General features: G+C 38.5%; 1 protein-coding gene across 1 annotated transcript in view; it reads left to right on the plus strand.

Moving 5' to 3' along the window:
* Positions 1 to 26082, plus strand: part of ACOXL (acyl-CoA oxidase like) — a 338638-nt gene that overhangs the window by 290155 nt on the left and 22401 nt on the right. Inside the window, 1 exon segment of the mRNA XM_078444739.2 lies at positions 19722 to 19823. Within this exon segment, the coding sequence (XP_078300865.2) occupies positions 19722 to 19823 (102 nt within the window).

A 26082-nucleotide genomic window follows, 5' to 3' on the forward strand; every position in this document is an offset into this window, starting at 1 on the left:
AGGTTCTGTAAACAGAAAAGAAGCAATGAAAGAAAGAATCATGGAATGTCAGGAAGTAAGAAACAATACAATAAGCAAAAATGGTAAATTGAAACTATTTTCCTCCTTTTAATTTTCTAAATTATGTTTAACAATTGAGGCAAAAATAATACTCTCTCATGTGATTTTAAATACAGACAGAAAAATATCTAAAATAATTATATTGTAAACAGAGAAGGGTAAAAAGAAATAAACATTAACTCAAACTGTCATGCCAGTAGACTGTGAGACTGTGATAAGCTCTCTCTGCCTCTCTCTCTCTCATATATATTTTTTCCATTCATTTAATTTCTGTCTATCTGTATGATTCCGTGGGCAGCACAGAGTTGGTTCATGTTTTTAATCCACTCTGATGATCTCTGTCTTTTATTGATATGATAGGGCTTAAGACTCTATCTTTTTTTTTGGTTTCTGTTTGTTTTCTCCATTTTTCACTTCTGTTTTCTCTTCCTTGCCTTACTATATGTCACTTGAGCATTTTTTTAGAATATCATTTTGATTTATCTGTGCCATTTTGGGGTGTGTCTCTAGCCTTTTTTAGTTGTTTTAGTAACACCTAGAAAAAAAATATATTGTGCTAACACTAATCAAAGAAAGCAAAAGTGGCTATATTAACATCAGATAAATAGACATCATAGCAAAGAGAGTTACCAGAGACGGAGAGGGACGTTACATAATAATAAAAGAGCCAGTCCACCAAGAAGATATAATAATGTCAGATGTCTATGCAGCAAACATCACAGTTGCAAAATATGTGAAGCAAAAACTGACAGAACTGAAAGTAAAAACAAGTACACAATTATAGTTGGATATTTCAAACCCTCTCACAACAGTTGATAGACCAATTACACAGAAAATCAGAACATGGAGAAAAACTCAACACCATTGACAAACAGGATCTAACAGACATTGATAGGACACTCCACCCAACAACACAGGTTACCTTATTTTCAAGTGCCCATGGAAAATGTACCAGGATAAACCATAACTTAGAACAAAAGCAAACTTCAAAAATGTCTAAAGTTTCGAAGGAAACTAAAAGAATACATTGATCTGGGTGACGATGAAAATACAATATATCGAATTTGTGGAACACAGATAAAACATTGCTGAGAGAATTTATAGCTTACATTAAATGGAGGGGAAATCTCAAATCGGTAACCTAAGCTAACCTAAGCTATCACCTCAAGGGCGTAAAAAATGAAGAGCAAGATAAAACCAAAGAAAGCAGACGGAATGAAATAATAAAGACAGGAGCATGAATCAATTAAATTGAAAACAAAAAATAAAGGAAAACAGCAAAGCAACGTTTCATTGCTTTTTTGCTTTAAAAAGAGCAATAAAATTATGAGCCCCTAACACAACTAACAAAGAGAAGACAGAAATTGCTAGTATCAGGAATAAAACAGATGATATGAGTAGATACCCTGCCTACATCAAAATGATAAGGGGATACTAAGAAAACTCGATGCATATAATTTTAAAACTTAGATGAAATGAGGCAATTCTTCAAAAACACAAATTACCATACTCCGTATGAAGTAGATAATTTGAATAATGTTATAACTATTAAGGAAATTGAATTTGTAATTTTAAACTTAAAAGATTTGAATTTAGAATTCAAATTTTATAATTTAAATTTTAAATTTTAACTTAGAAAAAGAAAACTCCAGTCTCCAGAATTCACTGAAGAATTTTATTTAACACTCAAAGAAGAATTAACAACAATTCTGCACAATTACTTCCAGAAAGTGCAACAGGAGTAAAAACTATTCATTTTATGGAGCTAGTATTTTCCTAATACCATACCAAACATAGACAAACAAAAATTGAAAAATACAGACCAATATTCCTTATAAATAAATATAAACATAAAAGTCCCAAACAAAATATTAAGAAAAAGAATTATACATTGTGACAAGTGTGGTTTACTCCAAGGATGCAAGACTGGTTCAATTTTTAAAAATCAACCAATTTAGTTATCAGTATTATAGGCTCAGTGAAAAAAAATTACAGGATCATATAAATTGATACAGAAAAAGCATTTGACAAAATTCAATACCCATTCACGAAAACAACTGTCAGACAAATAGGAAGAGAGTTCAACTTCCTCAACTTGGTGAAGTTCTTCTGTATAAATTCAATAGCTAACATCATACCTAGTGGTGAAATAATGAATGCTTTCCCCCTCGTATCAGGAATAAGGCAAGGATGTTTGGTTTCACCATTTTTATTTAATATAATACTGGAAATTCTAGCCAGTTCAAGAAGGCAAGAAATGGAAATTAAAGGCATATGCTTTCAGATCAGAAAGGAAGAAATAAAATAGTCCATATTTATAAATAATAGCATTGTCTATTTTTCATTTTTATTTTTTGAGAGAGAAAGAGGCGGGGGGAGGGGACAGAGAAGGGGGGGAGAGAGAGAATCTTAAGGAGGTTCCACATCCAGCATGGAGCCTGATGCAGGGCTCTAATGACCTGAGCCTAAATCAAGAGTTGGACACTGAACCGACTGAGCCACCCAGGTGTCCTATATCATTGTCTATTTAAAAAATTCCAAGAAATATGTGAAAACAAACAAAAAAAAAAAAAAAGCCCTAGAACTAAATGAGTTCAACAAGGCATAGAATACAAGACCACCATACAAAAATTAATTGAACTTTTATATGCTAGCAATGAGCACATTAACAGAAAAATTTTTTAAATCAATACCATGTATGGTTTATGCAACTGATACAATTAGGTATACATCTAACAAAACTTGTGTAGGACTTATATGATTAAAACTACAAAATGCTAATCCTTAACAAAATACTAGCAAGCCAAACTCAACAGCCTATTAAAAGAAGTATACACCATGACCTAATGGGACTTATTCTTGGAATGCAAGGATGGTTCAATAATGAAAAATTAATCGCTGTAATTTCCATATTAACAGAATACCCATTAACACATGGTCATCTTAATTGATGCTGAAATAGCATTGAAAAAATTCATCACCCCTTCATGATAAAAACACTCAGCAAATTAGGAATAGAAGGAAACTACATCAATATAATAAAGTCAATATATGAAAAACCCACAATCATCATCTTTCACTCAGTGTTGAAAGACTGAAGTCTTTTTCTTCATCCCAGGAATAAAACAAGGATGTCCACTTTCACCTCCTCTATTCAACATAGTATTGGAAGTTCTAGCCATAGTAGTCAGACTAGAAAAAGAAATAAAAAGCATCCAAATTTGAAAAGAGGAAGTAAAATTATCTCTATTCACATATGATATAATATTATTTATAGGAAACCCTAAGATTACACACACACACACACACACACACACACACACTCACAGAACTAATAAACTAACTTAGCCAAGTTGCAAGACATAAAAATCAACGTGCAGAAATCAGTTGCATTTCTGTACACTAACAATGAACAAATCCAAAAAAAGAAAAAAAGAAAACAATTCCATTTACAATAGTATCAAAAAAAAAAAACCCCTTAGGAATAAACTCAACCAAGAAGATAAAAGACTTGTACACTGAAAACCATCAAATGGGGCTGAAATAAATCAAAGAAGACATAAATTAATGGGAAGAAATACAGTGTTGATGGATTGAAAATCTTAATATTTTTAAGATGACAATATTACCTGAGGATATCTATAGATTTAATGTAATTTCTACCAAAATCCCAATGATTTTTTTCATAAATAGAAAAATTCATCCTAAAATTCACATGGGATCTCTAAGGGGCCCCAAATAGACAAAATAATCTTGAAAAAGAAGAAAAGATTTGGATATCTCACACTTCCTGATTTGAAAGCTCTAGTAATCAAAACAAGGAGGTACTGGCATAAAGACAGACATACAGATCAATGAAATAGAATAGAAAATGCAGAAATAAACCTTCACATATTTAGTCAAATGATTTTTGACAAGGGTGCCAAGATCATTCAATGGGGAAAGCATAGTCTTTTCAACAAATGGTGCTGGGAAAATTGGATATCCGCATGCAAAAGAATGAGGTTGGACCTCTACCTAACTTGACATATAAAAATTACCTCAAAATAGACCAAAGACATAACTGTAAGAGCTAAAACTATAAAACTTCGAGAAAAAAAACTTAGGGGAAAAGCGATGATATTCTACTTGTAGTGGTTTCTTGATATGACTTCAAAGGCACAGGTGACAACAAAATAATAGACACGTTGTAATTTATCAAAATTTAAAGCTTTTGTGCATCAACTGACACTATCAACAGAGTAAAAAAGGCACCCCACAGGTTGAGATAAAAATATTTACAAATTACGTATCCGATAGGAGATTAATATCCAGAATATAGAACGAACGCTTAAAACTAAACAAGAAAAATAACCTTTTTCAAAAATGTTCAAATGGCTTAAACAAACATTTCTCCAAAGAAGATCTACAAATGGCCAATAAGTACATGAAAAGATGCTCAACATCACTAATGATTAAAGAAATACAAATCAAAGTCACAATGAGATACCATTTCACGTTCATTAAGATGGCAGCTGTAAAAAACAATGAAATAACACATGTTAGCAAGGATGTGGAGAAACAAGAACACTGGTACACTGTTGGTGGGCACGTAAAATGGTCCAACCACTATGATAAACAGTGTGGCAATTACTCACAAAAGTAACAAACAGAATTACTGTGTGGTCCAGCAATTTCACTTCTGGGCATACACCCAAAAGGACTGAGAGCGGTAATTCAATGAACTTGAACAATTACTTGTACATGCATGTTCATGGGAGCACTATTTGCAATAGCTGAAAGGTAGTAGCAACCCAAGTGTCCATCGATGTATGAATGGATAAACAATATATGGTATACACATACAGTGGAATATTATTCGGCTTTAAAAAAAGAAGGAAATTCTGGCATATGCTACAACGTGGATGAACCTGGAAGACATGAGGCTAAACGAAATAAGCCAGTCACAAAAGGGCATGTATCGCATGAGGCCACTTCTATGAGGTACTAGAGTAGTTCAAATTCATAGAGACAGTAGAGAAGGTAGGGACCATGGGGAAGCAAGAATGAGGAATTATTTACTGGGTACAGAGTTCCAGTTCTGCAAGATGAAAAATGTTCTGAAGATGGATGGTGATGATTGTTGCAAAGCCAAGGACAGATAGGGAATTGGGAGTGGTGGGATGTTGGGATTAATTATGGGTTAAAACAAGTCAGAAAGAAGACCTGGCTGAATGCTTTTCTACAAGTTGCTTAACCTGTCTGCATAAAGTAGGAGTACAGTATCATTCTGAGCCAGTCTAAACAGTGGATTGTGGAAAGAGCCCCAAGGGAATGGCCTCATCTCTGCCTGCAAAGCTTTGCTTTCTGAATTTTCCCACTCCCACTGAACATGGTAAGACCAGTGCGCTGCGACACCACAAGGCAGAGAGTGAGTTTGGCAGAGTATGGCAATCACAGGATAGCTTGAATTCTGCAGCTGGCTATAAGACCCCCAAATAGAAGAAAAAGCACTTACTTCCCTCTCAGTCTATCCTCAGGGTTCAGAACCAGAGCTCTGGTTTTCCCCGTGTCCAAGCACTGGTATTCAGCATACTGGTGAAAAGATGTCTCAAGTTTACCTTCTCCAGGGCTTTCCCTCTGTCTCCTTCTTGGCTTGTTGAGTTTTATTTCCTACAGGTGAATTTTCTGTGCTTCTTCATTTCCCAGTGCTGAGGAGGCCAGGATATAGCTACGTCTAGAGTTTTCTAAAGAGGCATAAAGTAGGAGGTGCCTTGGGTCTGGCTGTCTGTGGCTCATCTCTCCCTTCTATCACACCTGCTGTATTTGATCCGCCATGACACCAGCCCATGTCCCACCATCACTTTGCTGTGAGACTCATCCCCCATGAAGAGAAACATGTTCCCCTGCCACAGAACGTGGTGGTGAAGAGCAGGCCATTCTGGGCTCCTCTGTGTCCAAAGACTCAGAAAGAAAAGATCACCTTCGTCCTCAACGATCTTCTCCCAGAGAGCTCTGAGCTACCAGAATGATCCATGTGCCACGGTGCCTGCCACCTTTCTTGAGAAGAGAAGCATTTAAGACATGAGGAATATTGAGCAGATTGGATTTAAGAATAAAAAAATTTTAATTAACATCTCCAGGCAGTTTGGAAGGAAAAGATAATCTGATCTTGAACAACTTCCTTGAGTGATCAAAGAAAAAGACACTAAAGTTGCCTCTCCCTGCTTTTCCAGTTAAATATAAATAAAACTTCCTCTCTTGTGAAGCTGATAGCTTACACCTGGAACTGATGGCTTGGAGGAGACTGGGCAGGTGCATTACAAGGACTAAAGATGAGCATCGTTCCAGACTGGTCCAATTTTTAATCACTTTCCTATGGCAGGGAATGCCCTTAGAAATTGCAAAGCCAATGCTTTTTTGCTAATGCGGCAGAAATTCCTTAAACTAAGAGATGGTGCCACTGCCCATCAATTTTACAAGGCAATAATGCAGATCCCAAGTGGCTAAAGTCTGAGGCAGAAGGGAGAGCACTTCATCACAGTGAGAGAACTGGGTTGTTGCTGGGGAAAACTGTCCTGATACCATGCTGGTATTACCATGAATTAATAAGCTTTGTTTATCTTCTCTGACACTAGAGGTCCAACTTAGTCCTTTTGCTTCATCGTCTTGCTTATTATGCAGCTCAGGCCATGGATATAGGCTGCCTACTTGTCATAAATTGCAGGCAACCTCCCTTCTTTCTGCTCTTGGTCCCAGTGGGTTTACGCTCCTGGGAACCAAGGCTCTCTTAACTTTTCAGTTAAGAAATGCATTTCAGTTCACAAATGCATACTGAGCCCTGATGCTACGCTAGGTGCTGTGGAAATTCCAAGATGCATGAACCACAGCTCCTGCCTTCCTGATCACCTTGTGGTTAGGGAGAAGTCACATGGGCAAATAATCGCACCAGCAGGATGTGTAACAGAGGGGAAAACACACCTCTCCTGGAACCCAAGAAGGGAAGAGGTGACTTTCTTTTTTTTTTTTTTAAATTTTTTTTTTAACGTTTATTTATTTTTGAGACAGAGAGAGACAGAGCATGAACAGGGGAGGGGCAGAGAGAGAGGGAGACACAGAATCGGAAGCAGGCTCCAGGCTCTGAGCCATCAGCCCAGAGCCCGACGCGGGGCTCGAACTCGCAGACCGCGAGATCGTGACCTGAGCCGAAGTCGGACGCTTAACCGACTGAGCCACCCAGGCGCCCCTAGAGGTGACTTTCAGTGGAGGAAATCAAGGCGGGGTCCTTGGACAAGGTCTCAGTACAGGGAACCCTTATAAAATACAGGCATTTCAGCTTGGAGTTTGCCATAGTGAACAAAAAAGAGCCTGGATATAGGAAGGTGGTATATTTCAGTACAGCAAAATGAACTTGTTTAAAGATGTATAGTTCTATGAATTTTAACACATGTATAGAATTTAACACATACATCCTGCCACAATCAGGATACAGAACAATTCAACCATCCTAACATCCCTTACAGAATGGCTTTATAATCGTTCTTTCTTCTGATAATCCTTAGCAACCAGTGAGCTGTTGTCCATCACTGTACTTTTGTCTTTTGAGAATGTTATATCAATGGAATCATACAATATGTAATCTTTTGATATTGACTTCCTTCACTCAGCATGTCTTCTTTGAGATTCAGCCAAGTTGTTGCAGACATCAACAGTTATTTTTCATTGTGAATAGTTTTCTTTTTTTTTTTTTTTATTTTTTTAACGTTTATTTTTGAGACAGAGAGAGACAGAGCATGAACGGGGTAGGGTCAGAGAGAGAGGGAGACACAGAATCTGAAACAGGCTCCAGGCTCTGAGCTGTCAGCACAGAGCTCGACGCAGGGCTCAAACTCACGGACCACGAGATCATGACCTGAGCTGAAGTTGGACACTTAACCGACTGAGCCACCCAGGCACCCCTCATTGTGAATAGTTTTCAATCGTAAGAATGTACCATAGCCTATCCCTATACCCAGTGAAGGACATTTGGGATGTTTCCAGTTTTGATGATTGAGTAGGGATCCTATAAATGCTCATGTACAAGTTACTATATTATGTAAACATAAGTTTCTTTTCTCTGGGGCAGTTTCTCAGTTTGGGCACTATTGACATTTTGGGCCAGATACTTCTTTGTTGGAGGGGACTGCCCTGTGCATTGTAGGATGTTTAGCCATATCTCTGGCCTCTACTTACTATATGCCAGTAGAAATCCCCAAGTTATGCCAACCAGAATGTCTGCACACATTGCCAAATGTCTTTTGGGGGACAAAACTCATCCACAGTTGAGAACCACGGCTCTGGGGTTAATACCTAGAAGTCCATTTATTGGGTCATGTGGTAACTAACTGTCTGTTTAACTGTATAAGAAACTTTGCATCCCTAACGTATGAGAGAGTTGGTTGCTCAGTATCTTCAACATGTGATATTGTCAGTATTTTTTATTTTTGCCATTCAATAGGGACATAGGAGTAACTCATGATGGTTTTAATTTCCATCTCTCTAATAGCTAATGATATTAAAATTTTTTTCTCACGCTTTTTTTTGCCATCTGTATATCCTCTTTAGTAACGTCTGTTCAAATCCTTTGCCCATTTTTAAACTGGATAATTTGTTTTCCTACTGCTGAGTTTTGAGAGTTTTTTATAAATTATGGATACAAATTCTTTCTTGGATGTGTGATTTGCAAATATTTTCTCCCAGCCTGTAGCATGCATTTTCATTGTCTTAACAGTGCCCTTTGTACAGGAAAAGTTTTTGGTTTTGGTGAAATCCAATTTGTCAAATACTCTTTTATGGATTGTGCTGTTGTTGTCATATCTAAGATCTAAAAATGTTTAATCCCAGGCCATGAAGTTTTCCCCTGTATTTTTTTCTCTAGAAGTTTTAGATTTTTATGTTTTACATTTAGAGCTATGATTCACTTTAAACTAATTTGTGAATACGTGTGAGGCTTAGGCCAGGTTCATTTATCTTTTGACCATTGATATCCCACTGTTTCAGCACTACGTGTTGAAAGACTATTTTTCTTCCATTAAATTCCTTTTGCATCTTTGTCAAAAATCACTGAGGCACATTTGCATGGGTCTGTTTCTGAGTTCTCTGTTTTGTTCCGTTGATCTAGGTGTCTATCCCTTGATGATACCGTGCCACCTTGAATACTGTGACTTCAGAATAAATCTTAAAGTCAAATAGGGTGATTCCTCCAACTTTATTCTTCTTTTTCAAATTGTTTTAGTCATTCTAGTTTCTTTGCCCTTTCGTGTAAATTTTAGAATTAGTATGTCTATATCTACAAAAAAAACCCTGTGATTTTATTAGAGTTACATTAAATCTAGGGATTAATTTGGGGAGTTTTGACAAATGTGCTATTTGACTCTTCTTTTTCTATAACATATTTTTTTAAGTTTTTCATTTATTTTTTTGAGAGAGAGAGAGAAAGAGCATGAGCAGGGAGGGGCAGAGAGAGAGAGGGAGAGAAAGAATCCCAAGCAGGTTCCTCACTGTCAATGCCAAGCCTGTTATGGCACTTGAACTCAGGAACCATGAGCTCATGACCTGAGCTGAAACCAAGAATTAGGCTTAACCTACTGAACCACCCACATGTCCCCTATTTGACTCCTCTAATCTATTTTATTAGTTCTTCCTTGGTTTCTTCCATCAGCATTTTTAGTTTTCAACATAAAGATAATGTACATGTTTTTGTAGATTTATGCCTGAATATTTCATTTTAGGGAGAGCTATTGTAAAGTGTATATTGTTTTAAATTTCAGTTTCCAGTTCATGTACATGATCATTTACATTAATCCCTAGATTTAATATAACTCTAATATGTAGAAGTACAATTGGTAATTTTTGTATTAACCTTGTATCCTGTGATCTTGCAAGTTCGCTATTAATTCTAGAGATTTTGGATTTTATTTTTTTGTAGATTTCTTATAGGTTTTCTGTGTTTGCAAGTGAACAGAGACAGTTTTATTTTTTCCTTTCCAAATTGTGTTTTTTCTTTTCTGATTTGTATGCCTTTTTGTTTGCTCGTTTTTTTGTTTTTCTTTTGCCTTATTGCATGGACTAGAACTTCTAGTGTGTCAGTGAATAAGAGTGATGAAAACAGATATCTGTGCCTTGTTATGGATATTAGGCAAAAAGAGTTTAGTTTTCTGCCATTAAGTAGGATATTAGCTATAAGGGTTTTGTTGTTGTTGTTGTTATTTTGTTTTTTGGCGTGTGTGTGTGTGTGTGTGTGTGTGTGTGTGTGTGGTGTAGCTGTCCCTAATCAAATTAAGAGGGTTCACTTCTATTCCTACTTTCCTAAAAGAATTACAGAGATTCATTTTTTCTTCTATGTCTTCATTTATTTCTTCTATGTCTTCATTTATTATATGAAAGATAGTATACTATAGTTTCTTTTGTAAATTTGCTTTTTTCATGTGTCCTGCAAATCACTCCATATTGGTTCATACAGATCTTCTTTATTCTTTGTTTTCCAGTTGCGTGGTACTCCATTGTTAGGATGTGCCATGTTTTATATCCAATCATGTGTGTGTATATATATATATATATATATATATACACATATATATATATATGTATATATATGTATGTATGTATATTAATTGTTTCCAATATTTTGCAATTAGAAATAATGCTACAATTACAACAAGTAACCTTATACATATATGTATATATATATTCTTTTTATTGAAGGTATACCTTTAATGTATATTTCTAGGAATTTCTGGGTTTAATGGTGAGTTTCATATGTAGTTTTGTTATGTTTTACCAAATATTCCTACAAATGAGTTCTACCAATTTGCATTTGCATTAGCAATATATGAGAGCTTGTGTTTTCCCATTTCATCACTGAGAGAACTTAATATTTATATATCTATATATATAATTTTTGCAAATCAGATAAGTGATAGTATCTCAGCATTGTTTTGTTATTTCTCTAATTATGAGTTACTTGAATACTTTTTATATATTTAAGGACAGCATTTTATTTTTTGTGAATTTTCCATTCATGTCTTTTTCTCATTTTTCTATCATATATTTAGTCATTTGTCCCTTTACTTTTTAAAAAAAAATATTTTTAAGTTTATTACTTTGAGGAAGAGAGAGAGAGAGCATGTGCACAAGCAGTGGAGGGGCAGAGAAAGAGGTAGAAAGAGAATCCCAAGCAGGCTCCTCACTGTCAGTGTGGATGGAGCCTGACACAAGGCTTGATCCTATGAACCATGAGATCAAGACCTGAAACAAATCAACAGTCAGATGCTTAACCGACTGAGCCACCCAGGTGTCTCTGTCCCTTTACTTTTTTTTTTACCTTTTTTTTTAACGTTTATTTATTTTTGAGACAGAGAGAGACAGAGCATGAACGGGGGAGGGGCAGAGAGAGAGGGAGACACAGAATCGGAAGTAGGCTCCAGGCTCTGAGCCATCAGCCCAGAGCCCGACGCAGGGCTCGAACTCACGGACCATGAGATCGTGACCTGAGCTGAAGTTGGACGCTTAACCGACTGAGCCACTCAGGCGCCCCTCTGTCCCTTTACTTTTAATGTAATTCTTTATTGAGGTATAATGGACATACAACACTACGTTAGTTTCAGGTGTACAACATAATGATTCAATATTTGTATAAATTGCAAAATGATCACATTAAGTGATCAAATACATTGTGATAGAATTTTTTTCCTTTGATGAGAAATTTTAAGATCTATTCCCTTAACATCTTTCAAATATACTCTACAGTATTATTAACTGTCATTGTTGACCTATACATTATATCCCCATGACTTATTTCTTTTATACCTGGAAGTTTGTACCTTTTGACCGTGTTCCATTTTGCCCACTCCCTATCCCCCACCTCTAGCAACCACCAATCTGTTCTCTGTGTCTATGAGCTTGGTTTGTTTTTTGTTTTTGTTTTTGTTTTTTTAGATTCCATATATATATATATATATATATATATATATATATATATATATGGAATTATATATATTTGGGTTATATATATATGGGATATATTATATTATATTATATTATATTATATTATATTATATATATTATATTATATATATTATATATATATATAGGATTATATAGTATTTGCCTTTATCTGTATGACTTACTACATTTAGCATAATGCCCTCAAGGTCTATCCATTTGCTGTTGCATATGACAAGATTTCCTTCTTTTTTTTTAAGGCTGAAAATATTGCATTGTTTATCTAGTTGACCCTTGAACAACATGGATTTGAACTCTGTGGATCCACTTATACCCAGATTTTTGTTTTACAGTACAGTACCAACATATTTTCTCTTGCTTGTGATTTTCTTAATAGCATTTTCTTTTCTCTAGCTTATTTTATTGTGATACAGTATATAATCCATATAACATACAAAATATGTGTTAATTGACTGTTGATGTTATTAGTAAGACTCTCATTAACCGTAGACTATTAGTAGTTAAGTTTTGGGGGAATCAACAGTTATATGTGAATTTTTGACTCCACAGGAAGTCCACCCCCCACCTCCCTGCATTGTCAACTGTCAACAAAGGGTCAACTATATATACCACATTTTCTTTATGCATCCATCAGTTGGTGGACATTTAGGTAGTTTTCATTTCTTAGCTGTTGTGAATAACACTGCAGTTAACATGGGGGTGCACCTATCTTTTCCAGTTAGTGTTTTCAGGTTTTTTAATAAATACCCAGAATTGATGAATCATATGGTAATTCTGTTTTTAATTTTTTGAGGAATATCCATACCGTTTTCCACAGTAGATGCACCAACTTACCTTCCCAACAACAGCAATGCACAAAGGTTTTCTTTTCTCCATGTTCTCACCAGCATTTGTTATCTCTTGTCTCTTTGATAATAGCCATTAGGTATAAGGTAAAATCTCATTCTAGTTTTGATTTGTATTTCCCTAATGATTAGTGATGTTGAACATCTTTTCATGTGCCTGTTGGCCATTTGTACATCTTCTTTGGAGAAATGTCTGTTCATGTCTTCTGCCCATTTTTTAATAGATTGTTTGGTTTGGGGTTTTTTGGTTTGTTTTTGTTCATTTGTTCGTTTTGCTATTGAACTGTACGAGCTCTTTATAATTCTGGATCTAAACCCCTTACCAGATATATGATTTACAAATGCTTTCTCCCATTGATAGGTAGCCTTTTAATTTTGTTGATGGTTTCCTTTGCTGCACAGAAGCTCTTTAGTTTGATGTAGTCCCATTTGTTTATTTTTGCTTTTGTTTCCTCTGCTTTTGGTGTCAAATTCAAAAAAATCATTGACATAACAATTCATTTTTGAGTATTGAACCAGCCTTGCATTCCCAGGATAAAGCCCATTTGGTCATGGTACATTATTCTTTTTATGTATTGCTGGGTTCAATTTATTAATATTCCATAGGGGATTTTTAGATCTATGTTCATGAGAAATATTTGTCTAGAGTTTTTCTTTCCTGTTATGTCTTTGCTTAGTTTTGATATCACAGTAATGCTGGCCTCATAAAATGAGTTGGGAAGTTTCTCTCCTCTTCTATTTTCTGGGAAATACTGTGTAGAATTGCTGTTATTTCTTATCTAGATGTTGTGTATAATTTACCATTCTCAATGGAGAATCTTAATATTTTTTGTGTTAGCAGGTGGTGCACCTGGTTTTTCACTGTGGTTCACTGTGGTTCCAATGTCAGCTTAGTCTCCTAAACTCCTTTAAACTCCTCTGTAGTACTCTTCTGGTCTGTCCCACATATGCACCAGTCAGTGACCAGTATGGCACCTGCATTCTCATCTATGTACTAGTTCAGTTCTCAAAGCATTAGGTAAGATAATTAGCATTAGATTCATATATGCACCCTGGATTCTGAGCCCAGCTTATAAGCAACTTTATGAGGTTACTTTTCCAAGCCTTTTTTCTCCATGACCTCCTTGGTACTTTCTGGTTCCCTGGAGCTACCTTTTTTTCATCCTCCAGCAAGAAATCTGGGGTTTAGATGTCCCCATCTGCTGCATATGCAGATGCAGGGACAAGCAGCTTGAGGACTAGGGGAAACAATGAAAGTTGGGGCACCTGGGTGGCTCGCTTGGTAGGTGGTTCCAACTTTGGCTCAGGTCATGATCTTGTGGCTCATGGGTTCAAGCTCTGCATTGGGCTCACCGCTGTCAGACTGTCAGCACAGAGCCCGCTTGAGATCCTCTGTCCCTCTCTCTCTCTGCCCCTCCACTCTCCACCCCTCTCAAAAATAAATAAACATTTTTAAAAAGTGAAAGTCACCACCAGTTTAGTGGTACTTTGAATTCTGGTCCTTTGCCCCAATCTTCCTGCTACTGTTTATTTTTCAGATTACTCAAATAGCTTTTCCATTCACTCTGTCCAAGAGTTATGGCTACATTCAGTGAGAGGGACTGGGGAAGTCTTTTACTTCATCTTACCCAGAATAGACTCTATAGCCTCTATTTTTAGAAAGAGTTGTCTGCTTTGGGTTTTTTTTTTTAATTCTGAAAATTAGACGTCCTATGGTAGATAGAAAAATATCTTTGAACCCTGAAAAACTTAGTTCCAACCCTGGCTCTATAATTCAACTTTCTTGAGGCTCTGTCTCTTCATGGGTAAATGGAGCCTGTGTTAGGGGTCCCCAAGACCACCCTCAGGTTTGATGATTTGCTAAAAGGACTCACAGGACCTTTTTATTTATGTAAAATCTTTATACACATTGCAAAAGGATATAGATTAAAATCAGCAAAGGGAAAAGGTAGGGAGTGCGGTCCAGAAAAAGCCAGTAAGACTCCGGGTGTTTTCTTTTTGTGGAGTCCTACAGACAGCACTTAATTCTCCCAACAATGTAACCATGTGACAGTGTGACAGTACGTGCAAAGTGTTGCCAACAAGGATACCAAAGCTTTGGTGTCCAGGGTTTTTATTGGGGTCAGCAGCAGAATATTATTCTGACAATGTAATAGATACAGAAAAAAAAGCTGTGATTTGGGACACATTTTAAGAAACCAGACATAAGAGTATGGGTGTGCCCCTTGATGGGCATAGGTCTAAGCTACATACAAGCAATGAGGAGAGAGGTAATGGGAGGGAAATGCTTGTCCAAGGATAAATACAAAAGGATAGCATTTAATAAATGTCAGGGTGACTGAGTCCCAGCAGAACATGAGGCTTAACAAGTAATCTAACGAAAATTTCAAAGGCCATTTTTAGCCACATTTAGAATTTGAAGAAACAGGCTTCTCGTTTGGAGAAGAGAGCTGTGGTGCTAAGAGATGATGACAAGAAAGCTAAGCCCTTCATCTCCTATAATATTCCCATCTTCTGTCTGAATTGGGAAGTACTTGTAGTTTTGAGAGATCTGAAACCAAGAACAAAAGAGATGTCAGAAAATTATAAATGAACAAATGTGTACTTTTTTTTTAATGGGGAAAAAGTAGATTTTGGAAACTATAGAATTTAAGATTGATATAAATCAAAGTTAAAATTCTAGAAAAGACTATTCAGGATAGCTTATGAGCAATTAGAAAACAGACAGTCACCAGGAGCCTATCTGTGTTCACTGTGGCTAAGCCTTGCTAAATGAATCTTACTTCCTTTCTTAACCAGGTTACTAGAAGAGAAAAATCTGGAGAAATTGGTATATCTTGACTTTGGCCAATGCTTTGCCAGACTCTCAGGATATCCTGTGGGCAAGCCAGAGAAATATGGGTTAAATGACATGTCATTAAACAGATTTTCAGATACTTGAATCAGAAGACTTAGACCTATTAGGTGGGCTCTATTGTATAAAGACACAGATGGGACTTGACAGATTTGTAAATATGACACAAACATGTCAGGTGATTGAGTCAAGATCCATAGAGATTTGGGGGACTTGAGACAGGTCATCTCAACAAGATGATACTTTCAAAGAATAAGGAATCAAAGAATTTTGTTTTTTAAAAAGAACAAATTTTAAATCATCTCTTTAGGGACGTTTGTATGTATGTGCGTGTTGGTTGGAAACAGTTCCTGGGGGAAATGGCTTAGTTGGAGTTTGTCAAGTGAACAAACATTTGATGTTAAACCAAATACGTATGATATTCTTTTATTTATTCAAAAAATATTACGTGGCTGTCGTAAAAGCAAATTCTGCCTTAACTTGCATATAAGAGTATAGAACCCTAATCCGGGATAGCGATGGTGTTGCTAACACTACAGTCATGAAAGAACATTTGGGTAGTCTGCTCAGTTTTTTGTGAGACGCCTTGAGGGTGAGAATTAGCACCTAGAAGAGGCCCCCAGGTCCAAGGTGGTAGGAGGGCTGGAAGCCATGTGGTGAGAGGGAATTAACGATCTGTGAAGTTTGATCATCTTGAAGAAAGAAAGACTAAGGCGAGATGTGGAACTGATCTTTAAATCTGTTAAGAGTTATTATCTGGATGCTTTCACAGACTCCTGTTTTGTTCCTTAGGCAGAAGTTACAGGGTTAATAGCTATGAGTCATAGGAAATTGTGTTTCAGCCAGTCTCTTACAGCGCGTTAGCTCCTTCACCAGACCTTAGGCTGGCAGAGATGGGCAGGACCAGATCACGTTCCTATGGAGCCAGCAACCCATAAATTCATGTTCCACGGGGAGAAGTGGATTGGTATACAATGGCTCTTCCAACAGAGAGACTCCTTCGAGAGCCGGATGCCTCTAAAGCACTGAGCTCCTGTCTCTGGAACACAAAAGGAAAGACATTCAGGTTCTGTGTGAGGGTCCAAGGCTGGCCTGAAGGTATCTGGACCTCAATATGGTGTTCTGATAGCCACTGAGGACCAAGACACGTGTTTGCCAGGATAGGCAAAGAGGGTTGTTTGAGGAGAGTCTGAACTGTGTTCAAGGAGAAAAGCAAAAGTTCAAAGGCAGAAAAGTGTCCCTGAGCATCAGATACACAGGAGCCACAGAAGGACAACTCAGGAGTCAACAGGGGAGAGGAGCAGACCTAGTCGGGAAGCACAGTGTGAGACTGGTTGAAGCCAGCGGTCTGGAACGAAGCTTGGCCACGATGTCAGCAGTCAGGGGCTTGTTGGGAGCTCTGTGGGACCAAGTGGGCTTGGGCCGGAGTCGGACAGGACTAGACTAGAGGCTGGACCACCATCTCTCGGGGGTGTTAGAGATGGGATTTGTGCCAGATACCCTCTATTTTGCTCTCCAGCTCTACACTCCACCCTTCTCCACCTGGCTCTAAGCCCAGGAAGCTGACCTACATAACTTGGATCAGTGGAATCCTTGACCTCTGCAGCCAGTTAGCTTCTGCAAACAAGAAGCCTCAGTTAGAGATTGGAGAGGGGAGGAGAAGGAGGTTGGGATATTCCTGCCCTCTGCGCGCCTCCCTGCGGGGTCACCTTGGGATTTCTGGGTTCCTAGGCCAACGGTCACAACTCCTCTTAAGATGCTTCTGTCTATAGAGCTGTCTCTTCCAGGATCCAGGAGCCCCTCCCTGCCCTCCTCCCTTGAAACCTAGAGCTGGTGACAGTCCCAGAGATACCAGCTCTGGGGTACTGCACTATCCTTTGTGGCTCTCCTACAACTTGCCCACACCCTTATGAAAAACATTTATTAACCTCTTCTTGAATCACCCTAATAGGAAAATGTCATCTGTTTCTTGTCATGCCTTGGCTGACACAGGATTCTGGATTGAGTGAGAAGATCAAATAGGTTATTTCAAAAAAAACCTTATATTTCTGTGGCTCAGGATTTCTTATCACTGACCGTAGATGTTTGTAGACCCAGGAGTAATGAGAATTAAGTTTCTGTACCTAGGAATCCACAAAAGTATTTCTACAGTGGATGTGGAATTCACCTAGAGATTTGTGGTTCAGTCTAGCCACAGAAGCTATACAATTTATCATTTTTGTAAGAATTCATGCTATCAGGATGTATGACAGGATTTTCAGTTGCTTCTACTATGTCTGAAGGGTCAGCTAACATCTTTACTGCTATTCTATAAAAGAGCCAAAGGTAGCTTACACTAGCCAAGCAGAACATTGGCAAAGTCATAAAAGAGCCATAATTAATCTTAAATATCTTGCACAGACAAGTCATTAAGCCATACTGTGACCCTTTCTAGGAAGATTGAATAGTGGAGGCTCTCCATAATGATGATATTTCAAGGATGTCCCAGAACCTCAGGAAAAGAAGGAAGTCTACATGACTTCAAACTGTATAATATCTGAGCCTAATGATCAATAGAAAACATTGTCTTCTGGTATGTGAAGGTCATTTCCATTTGACTATGAATAAGAGTTTTGTTGTTGTTGCTTGGATGGACTTTGATATAATCTTACTTCTAAAGAGTCATTATCTTAAAAAAAATTTTTTTTTTAATCTTTATTCTTGAGACAGAGAGACAGCATGTGAGCAGGGGAGGAGCAGAGAGAGAGGGAGACACAGAATCCAAAGCAGGCTCCAGACTCTGAGCTGTCAGCACAGAGCCCGATGTGGGGCTCGAACCCACAAACCGTGAGATCATGACCTGAGCTGAAGTCGGACGCTCAACCAACTGAGCCATCCAGGTGCCCCAAGAGTCATCATTATCTTTTAGAGATACACAGTGAAAAGCTTATGGATGAGATGGTGTGACCGAACTTTGCCTCACAGTAATACAGAAAGGGGCGGGGGGGGGGGGGGGGGCGGGGAATGGATAAAAGAAGACTGTCCATGAGTTAGTTGATAGCTATTGAAGCTGGGTGATGGAGACGTGGAAGTGGTATTTATACTATTCCCTCCGCTTTTGTGTAATTTTAAAATAATTGAATATTAACTGCCAAATGAATAGTTAATTAAAAAGTTGTTTCTTGGGGCACCTGGGTGGCTCAGTCGGTTAAGCGTCCGACTTTGGCTCAGGTCATGATCTCGTGGTCTGTGAGTTCGAGCCCCGCGTCGGGCTCTGTGCTGACAGCTCAGAGCCTGGAGCCTGTTTCAGATTCTGTGTCTCCCTCTCTCTCTCTCTGACCCCCTGCTCTGTCTCAAAAATAAACGTTAAAAAAAAAAAGTTGCTTCTGGACACAGGAACATGCATTTATTATCGCTCGACGCCACTGATGTCATGAAGTTCTGTGTGTAGGTTTCAGAAGTGTAATAGGAAAAACGCATTGAAACAAATGTAAATGAGGCATGCCATTTTTATGAGAGTTTAATGAAACTAGGCTCAATGAAAACTGTTAAGATAACATTCAGAATGTACACTTAGAATATTTTTTTCATGAATTGAAAAGGAAAGCAAACAAAAATACTGCATTCATGTTTTAAAATATATTACATGTGGACTTTGCTTCTAAATAACCTGGGATGAGAGCCGACTGGGTGAGGTTACAGACGAAACAAGTTTGGCCATGAATTCATATTTGTTGAATTGGGGGGCGTGGCCACATGGCGGCTTACCATGCGATTCTTTCTGCTTTTATATACGCTTTACATTTTATACAGAATGGGGTTTTTTTTTAGTAAAACATATACTACACCTCAAAAATGTGACCATTTTACATTGAGGAAGTATTAGCTCTTAGTATTTAATGAAATGTGACCTTACGCTATTTCTCTTTCTCCTCCTTAGAGTCTCCATTTTCTAATATATTACCATTTGTTCATTTCTCTCCTCTTCCCCCATGCCTTAGTTTTGTCTGTTATATGGAACCAAGCTGGTGTTTCAGGAGCGAGCCTGGTATCTAGAACATAAATATTTGACTCCCACGGCCAGCACGAGGATTAGGAGTCAGGTAAGGGTCCCCGATGTGCAGAAGAAACCCTTTGCACTTCAGCCGTGAGCTCTTTGCTTTCTTAGAAAACAGTCCTGTCAATCTTTTATCAGTTCCCACTCAGGGATTTTTATGCCCCTGGGACTTCACATACATGTTTGAATTGCCTACCATGATCATATTACACTTCAGAGTTTAAGTGACAAGGAAATGATTCACTGTGCATGAACTGTCTGACATGAGAAGCAGAAGAGGGAATCAAAAGCATTTTCCTTGTCTTGGCAAAAACCAAAAATGTATTAAGTGATTTTCATTTTTCTGCTTCTTAGCAAAACCTATTAACTCATTCTTCATATTCAGAAAGAAGACCTGTGGTATTTTTATGTCAGTGATGGTAATGGAAATTCAATGTGATGGCTAAGAGTACCTGAAAATGAAGACAGAGCCGGTGAACCACCACCAGGATGCTGCTCTAAAGGAAAAGAATATAAAACAACATAATCGTGTATAAAACACATTTTCTGACAGCTTCTCTTCCGGGTCCCCCATTAGATGCTATAACATAAGCAGGTGTATATGCTCAGACTTTGCCTTCAAAGGAGCTCATCACATTTGAGGACACAAAGCTGACTTTAAACCACAAATAACGGGGCACCTGTGTGGCTCATTTGGTTGAGGATCCCTCTCTTGATTTTGGCTCAGGTCATGATCCCGGGATCATGAGATCAAGCCCCGCACTGGGCTCAGTGCTGAGGATCGAGACCTCTTGGGCTTCTTTCTCTCTCTCTCCCTCTGCCCCTCTCCCCAGCTCATATTCTCTCTCTAAAATAAAATAAAAAATTTTAAAAAAAATTTTTTTAGCCACAAATAATGACACAAGGGAGCAGAGGCTTCCCAATGAATAAGTTCAGAGTTCAGAGGACAGAGATCACTTAAGGACTTAGGAGCAAATGTCATTCTTGTTGCTAGACTTTCAAGAGTGGAAAATTCCAACAAACTGGTGGTTCGACTGAGGAGGGGGCCGTGCAGTTTTGAGCCTTCAGACAGGGTTGGTTGAAGTGAGTAAAATCACAGAAGCAGGAGTACTTAGGGCAGACATGTTGAGAAACGGTGAGCAGACCAGTTTGGCTGATGTCTCATGTGAAAGCCTGGAGAGGAGCCAGATTGCAGTGGACACCGAAGAACCTTGAAGAATCTTTTTCCCTTTCAGGAGACCAAGAATTCTGAAGAAAAGCATATGTAAGGATGTTTCAGTTATCTGTTGCTGTGTAACAAACGACCCTAAAACTTAGTGGCTTAGAACAACCAGTCATTACGTGTCGCGATTCCACATCTGAACGGGGCTCAGCTGGATGGTTCTCCCGCTGCCTGAGGTACCTGCCGGGGCTATGAAGGCGGCCTCTGCACTCACAGCAGTCACCTCCGCTGGGGTGGCAGGGACATCTGGGGACTGCTGGGCAACTGTCTCCTTCTGTGTGACCTAGTGTGGCCTTCCCCACAGCGTAGTAGTGTCAGGAGGGCTGAATGTTTTACATGATGACTGGCTTCCAAAGAGGAAGTGGGAGATGCCAGTCATCTCAAGGCTAGGCCCACTGCTAACATAGTGTTCCTTCAGCCGCATTCTGTTGGCCCAAGGGACTCACAAGGCCAGCACAGATTTGGGCTAGAGAAGAGACTTCCCCTCTCATTGTGAGGAGCAGCGTGCACATCATGCACATCTAAGGAAGGAAAAATTGATGGCAGCTGTCTTTGGAGACAAGAAAATGCCCACTTTGGGGCATTTGCCTACCAAGAAAATGCCCACTTTGGGGAGGAAAAGAATATTTTTAATTTAAGAAAAAAAAAGCTACATGAAGGAAGATTTTAAATCCATGTGATGAGGTATTTCAGTGATATAAAATAGGTAAATAATACATCAAAAGAATATTGAGTAAAAGAAACCAACTTTCACGTACGACATTGAAGCACTTTCATATACTATTGGTCCAACGTGCTTTCTACACTTTTCATTTCCTGGAATCAGTGAGCAGCTTGGGAGATAAGCAGGGAACAGACAGACATTTTGGAACAAGCTTTATCTATAGATCTGGGTTGCTCAGACCTATAGGACATTTGCAGGCTTTCTTTTGCAGATCTCAGGGCTGCCAGCCATGAGCACTCACCCCTTCTCTGGGCTTTCCCAGTGTTCCCAGAGGGGAGAGGGTAATGTAGCTGGCACCAATGCTTCCCTTCCCACTTCTGCCACACCCCTTTGAAGGGATTTCAAGGTTTCAGAAATATTATTACTAGTTTCTTTTTATTAAAATGTCTGGGACTCTTGGCCAATTGGAGATGCTTAACAGGAGTGGGCTGGTGAAAGGGTGAAAAGGGGGAAAGGGCTGATTAATATTACTGAAACTGATCTAGGTGCTTTACATGATAACTCTTCAAGTTTATTGATGCTTTCTTTCTTTAGGTGCATCTAATGTTCTGACTAATTCATCCCCTAAAGTTTCAGTCCTGTTTGTTAGGATTTTTATTTTAAAAAATCTTTTTTGTTTTTTTGTTTTATATCACCTATGTCCCTTTTTAGTTTCTTATACCCTAAAGTTATATTCAATTTTGTCTTGATTTCTTTATGCATTGAAGCATAGTTATTTCATAGTTTATCGCAAATGATTCTAATATCTTAAGACTTTACCAGTCTAGTTCTTTTTGTCTATTATTTCTGCTATGTGTGTAGTTATCTTTTAATATGTGTTGGTCATTGTTATTGGAAAATGATTTGTGAGATTTATGTGAAGGCCAAATTGAAGGCACCTTCTTCCCCTTCACAAAGCATCTGAAAGTGCTCTCAGTTTAAGACCCACCATAAACCAAACTCAAGGCTTGAGTTTCCCATAAGACTTGGAGAATTCAAGTAAGAGCAGTAATTGCTTCACCCTCCCCCAGCGTTATAGCTGTTTGGCATCCAGCTTATTATAGCAAGGGTCTCCTATTAAATTTCTTGCCTACTACTAGCCCCAGTTTTGACTGTCATCACCCCTACCCCACCCCAGCCACCATGAGGCTGTCAAAGTGAAAATTCAGAATTGCTGGAAATGGCAAATGCCTTCAGGGTAAATGCAATTTTCTTACTTGTTCATTTCTTTTGGTTCCTTCTTTCCCATAATTTTTGCCGTTATTATTTTGTCAGATCATTGTTGGATGATTCCTGTATTTTCTCTAAGAATTTTGGTTGTTTTCAGCAGAATGGTTGGGGGGAAAATCTAGCTCTCTAGCATCAGAAGCAAAGTTCCTACAGTGTTATACCACTTGACCCCACAACTGCTCTTTAAGTCATTTTCATTATCCTTACACAGGTGGGGAAATGGAAACCCAACATGGAAAAGTAACTCGCCCAAAGTAACACAGCTAGTAACAAACCCATATCTTCCTGACCCTAAACATTTTCATTTATTTTATTTGGATAAAAATCAGCAGTAGCTAATAACAACAGAGACATTCAGTGTCCAGTTCTCGCTTCTAGTGCCACTTTCCAATAAAAGGAAGCAAAGTACCTGAAGAAATGACTGATTCCAAGAATGGGGCAATGCATACATAAGATAAGCCTGAGGCATCCTTCAGTGCTAGAAGGTAAGAAAGTGCCCAAAATGAAAACTAAAACAAAATACCCCATAATTGCGGGGTATGTCAAGGGGACACTAGAATGAGTCAACTTAGAGTTCCCAGTGGCCAAAGCTGGAACAGTTTGAGCATTGGATTATAACCCCAAGTATAAAATAATTAAATATAAGTCCATAGTGATATAAATAAATGATGAAATGGATAAATAACTGGGGTTAAAAAAGACCAGTCTTTCTTACTAATGTATGTAGATTCAGTAAATGAAACCTAATTCATGTCCCTTGAGTGTGGGTTGGACTCCATGGTTTTCTTTTCTTTTCTCTTTTCTTTTCTCTTATCTTCCCTTCTCTTCTTCTCTTCCTTTCTTTTCTTTTCCTTTCTTATTTATTTATTTATTTATTTATTTATTTATTTATTTATTTTTAATAATTTATTGTCAAGTTAGCTAACCTACAGTGTACATAGTGTAGTCTTGGCTTCGGGAGTAGATTCCTCTAATTCATCACTTACGTACAACACCCAGTGCTCATCCCAACAAGTACCCTCCTCAATGCCCATCACATGGCCATTTTCCCCACCCTCCAGCCCCCCGCTCCCATCAGCCCCCAGTTTGTTGTCTGTATTTAAGAGTCTTTTACGGTTTGCCTCCTTCTCTCTCTGCAACTTACTTTTCCTTCCCTTCCCTATGGTCTTCTGCTAAGTTTCTCAAATTCCACATCATATGAGTGAAAACGTATGATATCTGTCTCTAACTGACTTATTTCATTTAGCATAATACCCTCCAGTTCCGTCCGCGTTGTTACAAATGGCAAGATTTCATTCTTTTTCATCGCCAGGTAGTATTCCAGTGTGTGTGTGTGTGTGTGTGTGTGTGTGTGTGTGTGTGTGATCTTTATCCATTCATCAGTTGATGGACATTTGGGCTCTTTCCATAATTTGGTTATTGTTGATAGCGTTGCTATAAACATTGGGCTACATGTGCACCTAGAAATCAGCACTCCTGTATCCTTTGGATAAATTCCTAGTAGTGCTATCACTGCATTGTAGGGCAATTGTATTTTTAATTTTTGAGGAACCTCCACACTGTTTTCCAGAGCGGCCGCACCAGTTTGCATTCCCACCAACAAGGCAAAAGGGCTTCCCTTTCTCCACATCCTCGCCAACATCTGTTGTTTCCTGAGTTGTTAATTTTAGACACACTGACCAGTGTGAAAAAATTTTCTTTTATTTTAGAGAACAGAGCATTGACAGGGAAAACAGTTACTTTACAGTGGAGAAATCTGGCAGATCCCACCTTAACCAAGTACAGTAGGTGATCACGAGTAATAAGTTGTGTTGATGACATATGCTGATGATATTATGCGGTGAAAACAGCACTTCACTTATCTACAAAAATCCATACCACTTATCTACAAAAATGTCAGAGGGAATCAGATGGAAGTACGGTCTACACAATACCTAACCAGCCCTCAAACTGCCAGTGCATGAAAGACAAGGAAAAACTAAAAAAAAAAAAAACAACAACACAGACCAGAAGAGACTTAAGGAGTCATGATATCTAAATTCAGTGCAGTGTCCTGGACTGAGTCCTGGAAGAGAAAAAGGACGTTAGTAGAAAAACTGATGAAATATGAATAAATTGTAGTTTGCTAGTATTAACGTACCAATATGGACCTCTTAGTTTTTACAATGGACCATAGTTATGTACGATGTTAACATTAGGAGAAACCGGGTGAAGCGCATATGAGAACGCTCCATATTATCTTTGGAACTTTTCCATAAATCCAAAAGTATTCCAAAATAAAAGGTTTATTAAGAAAAAAAATAAAGCATCAGGGAATAGCAGTCAGCCGGGGCTGATTATAAATAAGAAAACTTCCGAACACCCAGGAGTGATGCTGCAGGTCTGGGCTCTGATAATTAGCAATGCGTGTATTTATGCTAAAAGAAAACAAAATGGAATTTCATTCTCATAAAGATCTTCCAGGTAAGTAAGGCTGATGTAGTCCCCATTCAACAAATGAGTGAAACTCTGCAACAGCGAAGTTAAAAGACTGCCCAAGATTCTAGCTGAGCAGAGAAACCAGAACTCCTAATCCCAGATGGATCATCCTGCTTGTCTGCATGGGGCACTACAACAGCTGAGTTCAAAAGCTTCGCAGGGGCCTGCCTGATGTCCCCGAGTAGGTAAAATCCATCCACATATTCCAAAGGCAGCATAAGTGCCCTGTTGTCCAACTGGAGCCCGTAGGAGAGGGGGTTGGGTTGGGGTTTGTTTTCTTTTTAGACTCCAGCTGATCCCCCAACCGCCCTTCATAGCTGTGATAACTAACTCCTTTCTTTTGTCTGGAACTTCGCTGTTGACAGAGCTCGTCCACATTCCTTATCCTGTGTAATCCCCACAAGCACCCTGTAGTGTGAATCGCTGTTAATCCACTTTATGGATTGGGAGACTAAGGCTGGTTTACTGCTGATTCAGGCAGTGGTAAAGGCGAGGCTTTGGGACTCTAGTACACTGCTGTTCTCAGTGTTCCCAGGCCCAAATTGTAGGATGAGCTGGCTCCACCTTTATGTCCTCAAAGTAGGTAGGGCCCTGGCTCAAAGGCAGTCCTGTGGCAATATCCCCAGGACTCCATCATAACAATGCTCCTAAGCTGGGGTGCCTGGATGGTTC

The sequence above is a fragment of the Panthera onca genome, chromosome A3 (genome assembly GCF_046562875.1).
Source record: "Panthera onca isolate mPanOnc1 chromosome A3, mPanOnc1 haplotype 2, whole genome shotgun sequence".
NCBI lineage: Eukaryota > Metazoa > Chordata > Mammalia > Carnivora > Felidae > Panthera > Panthera onca.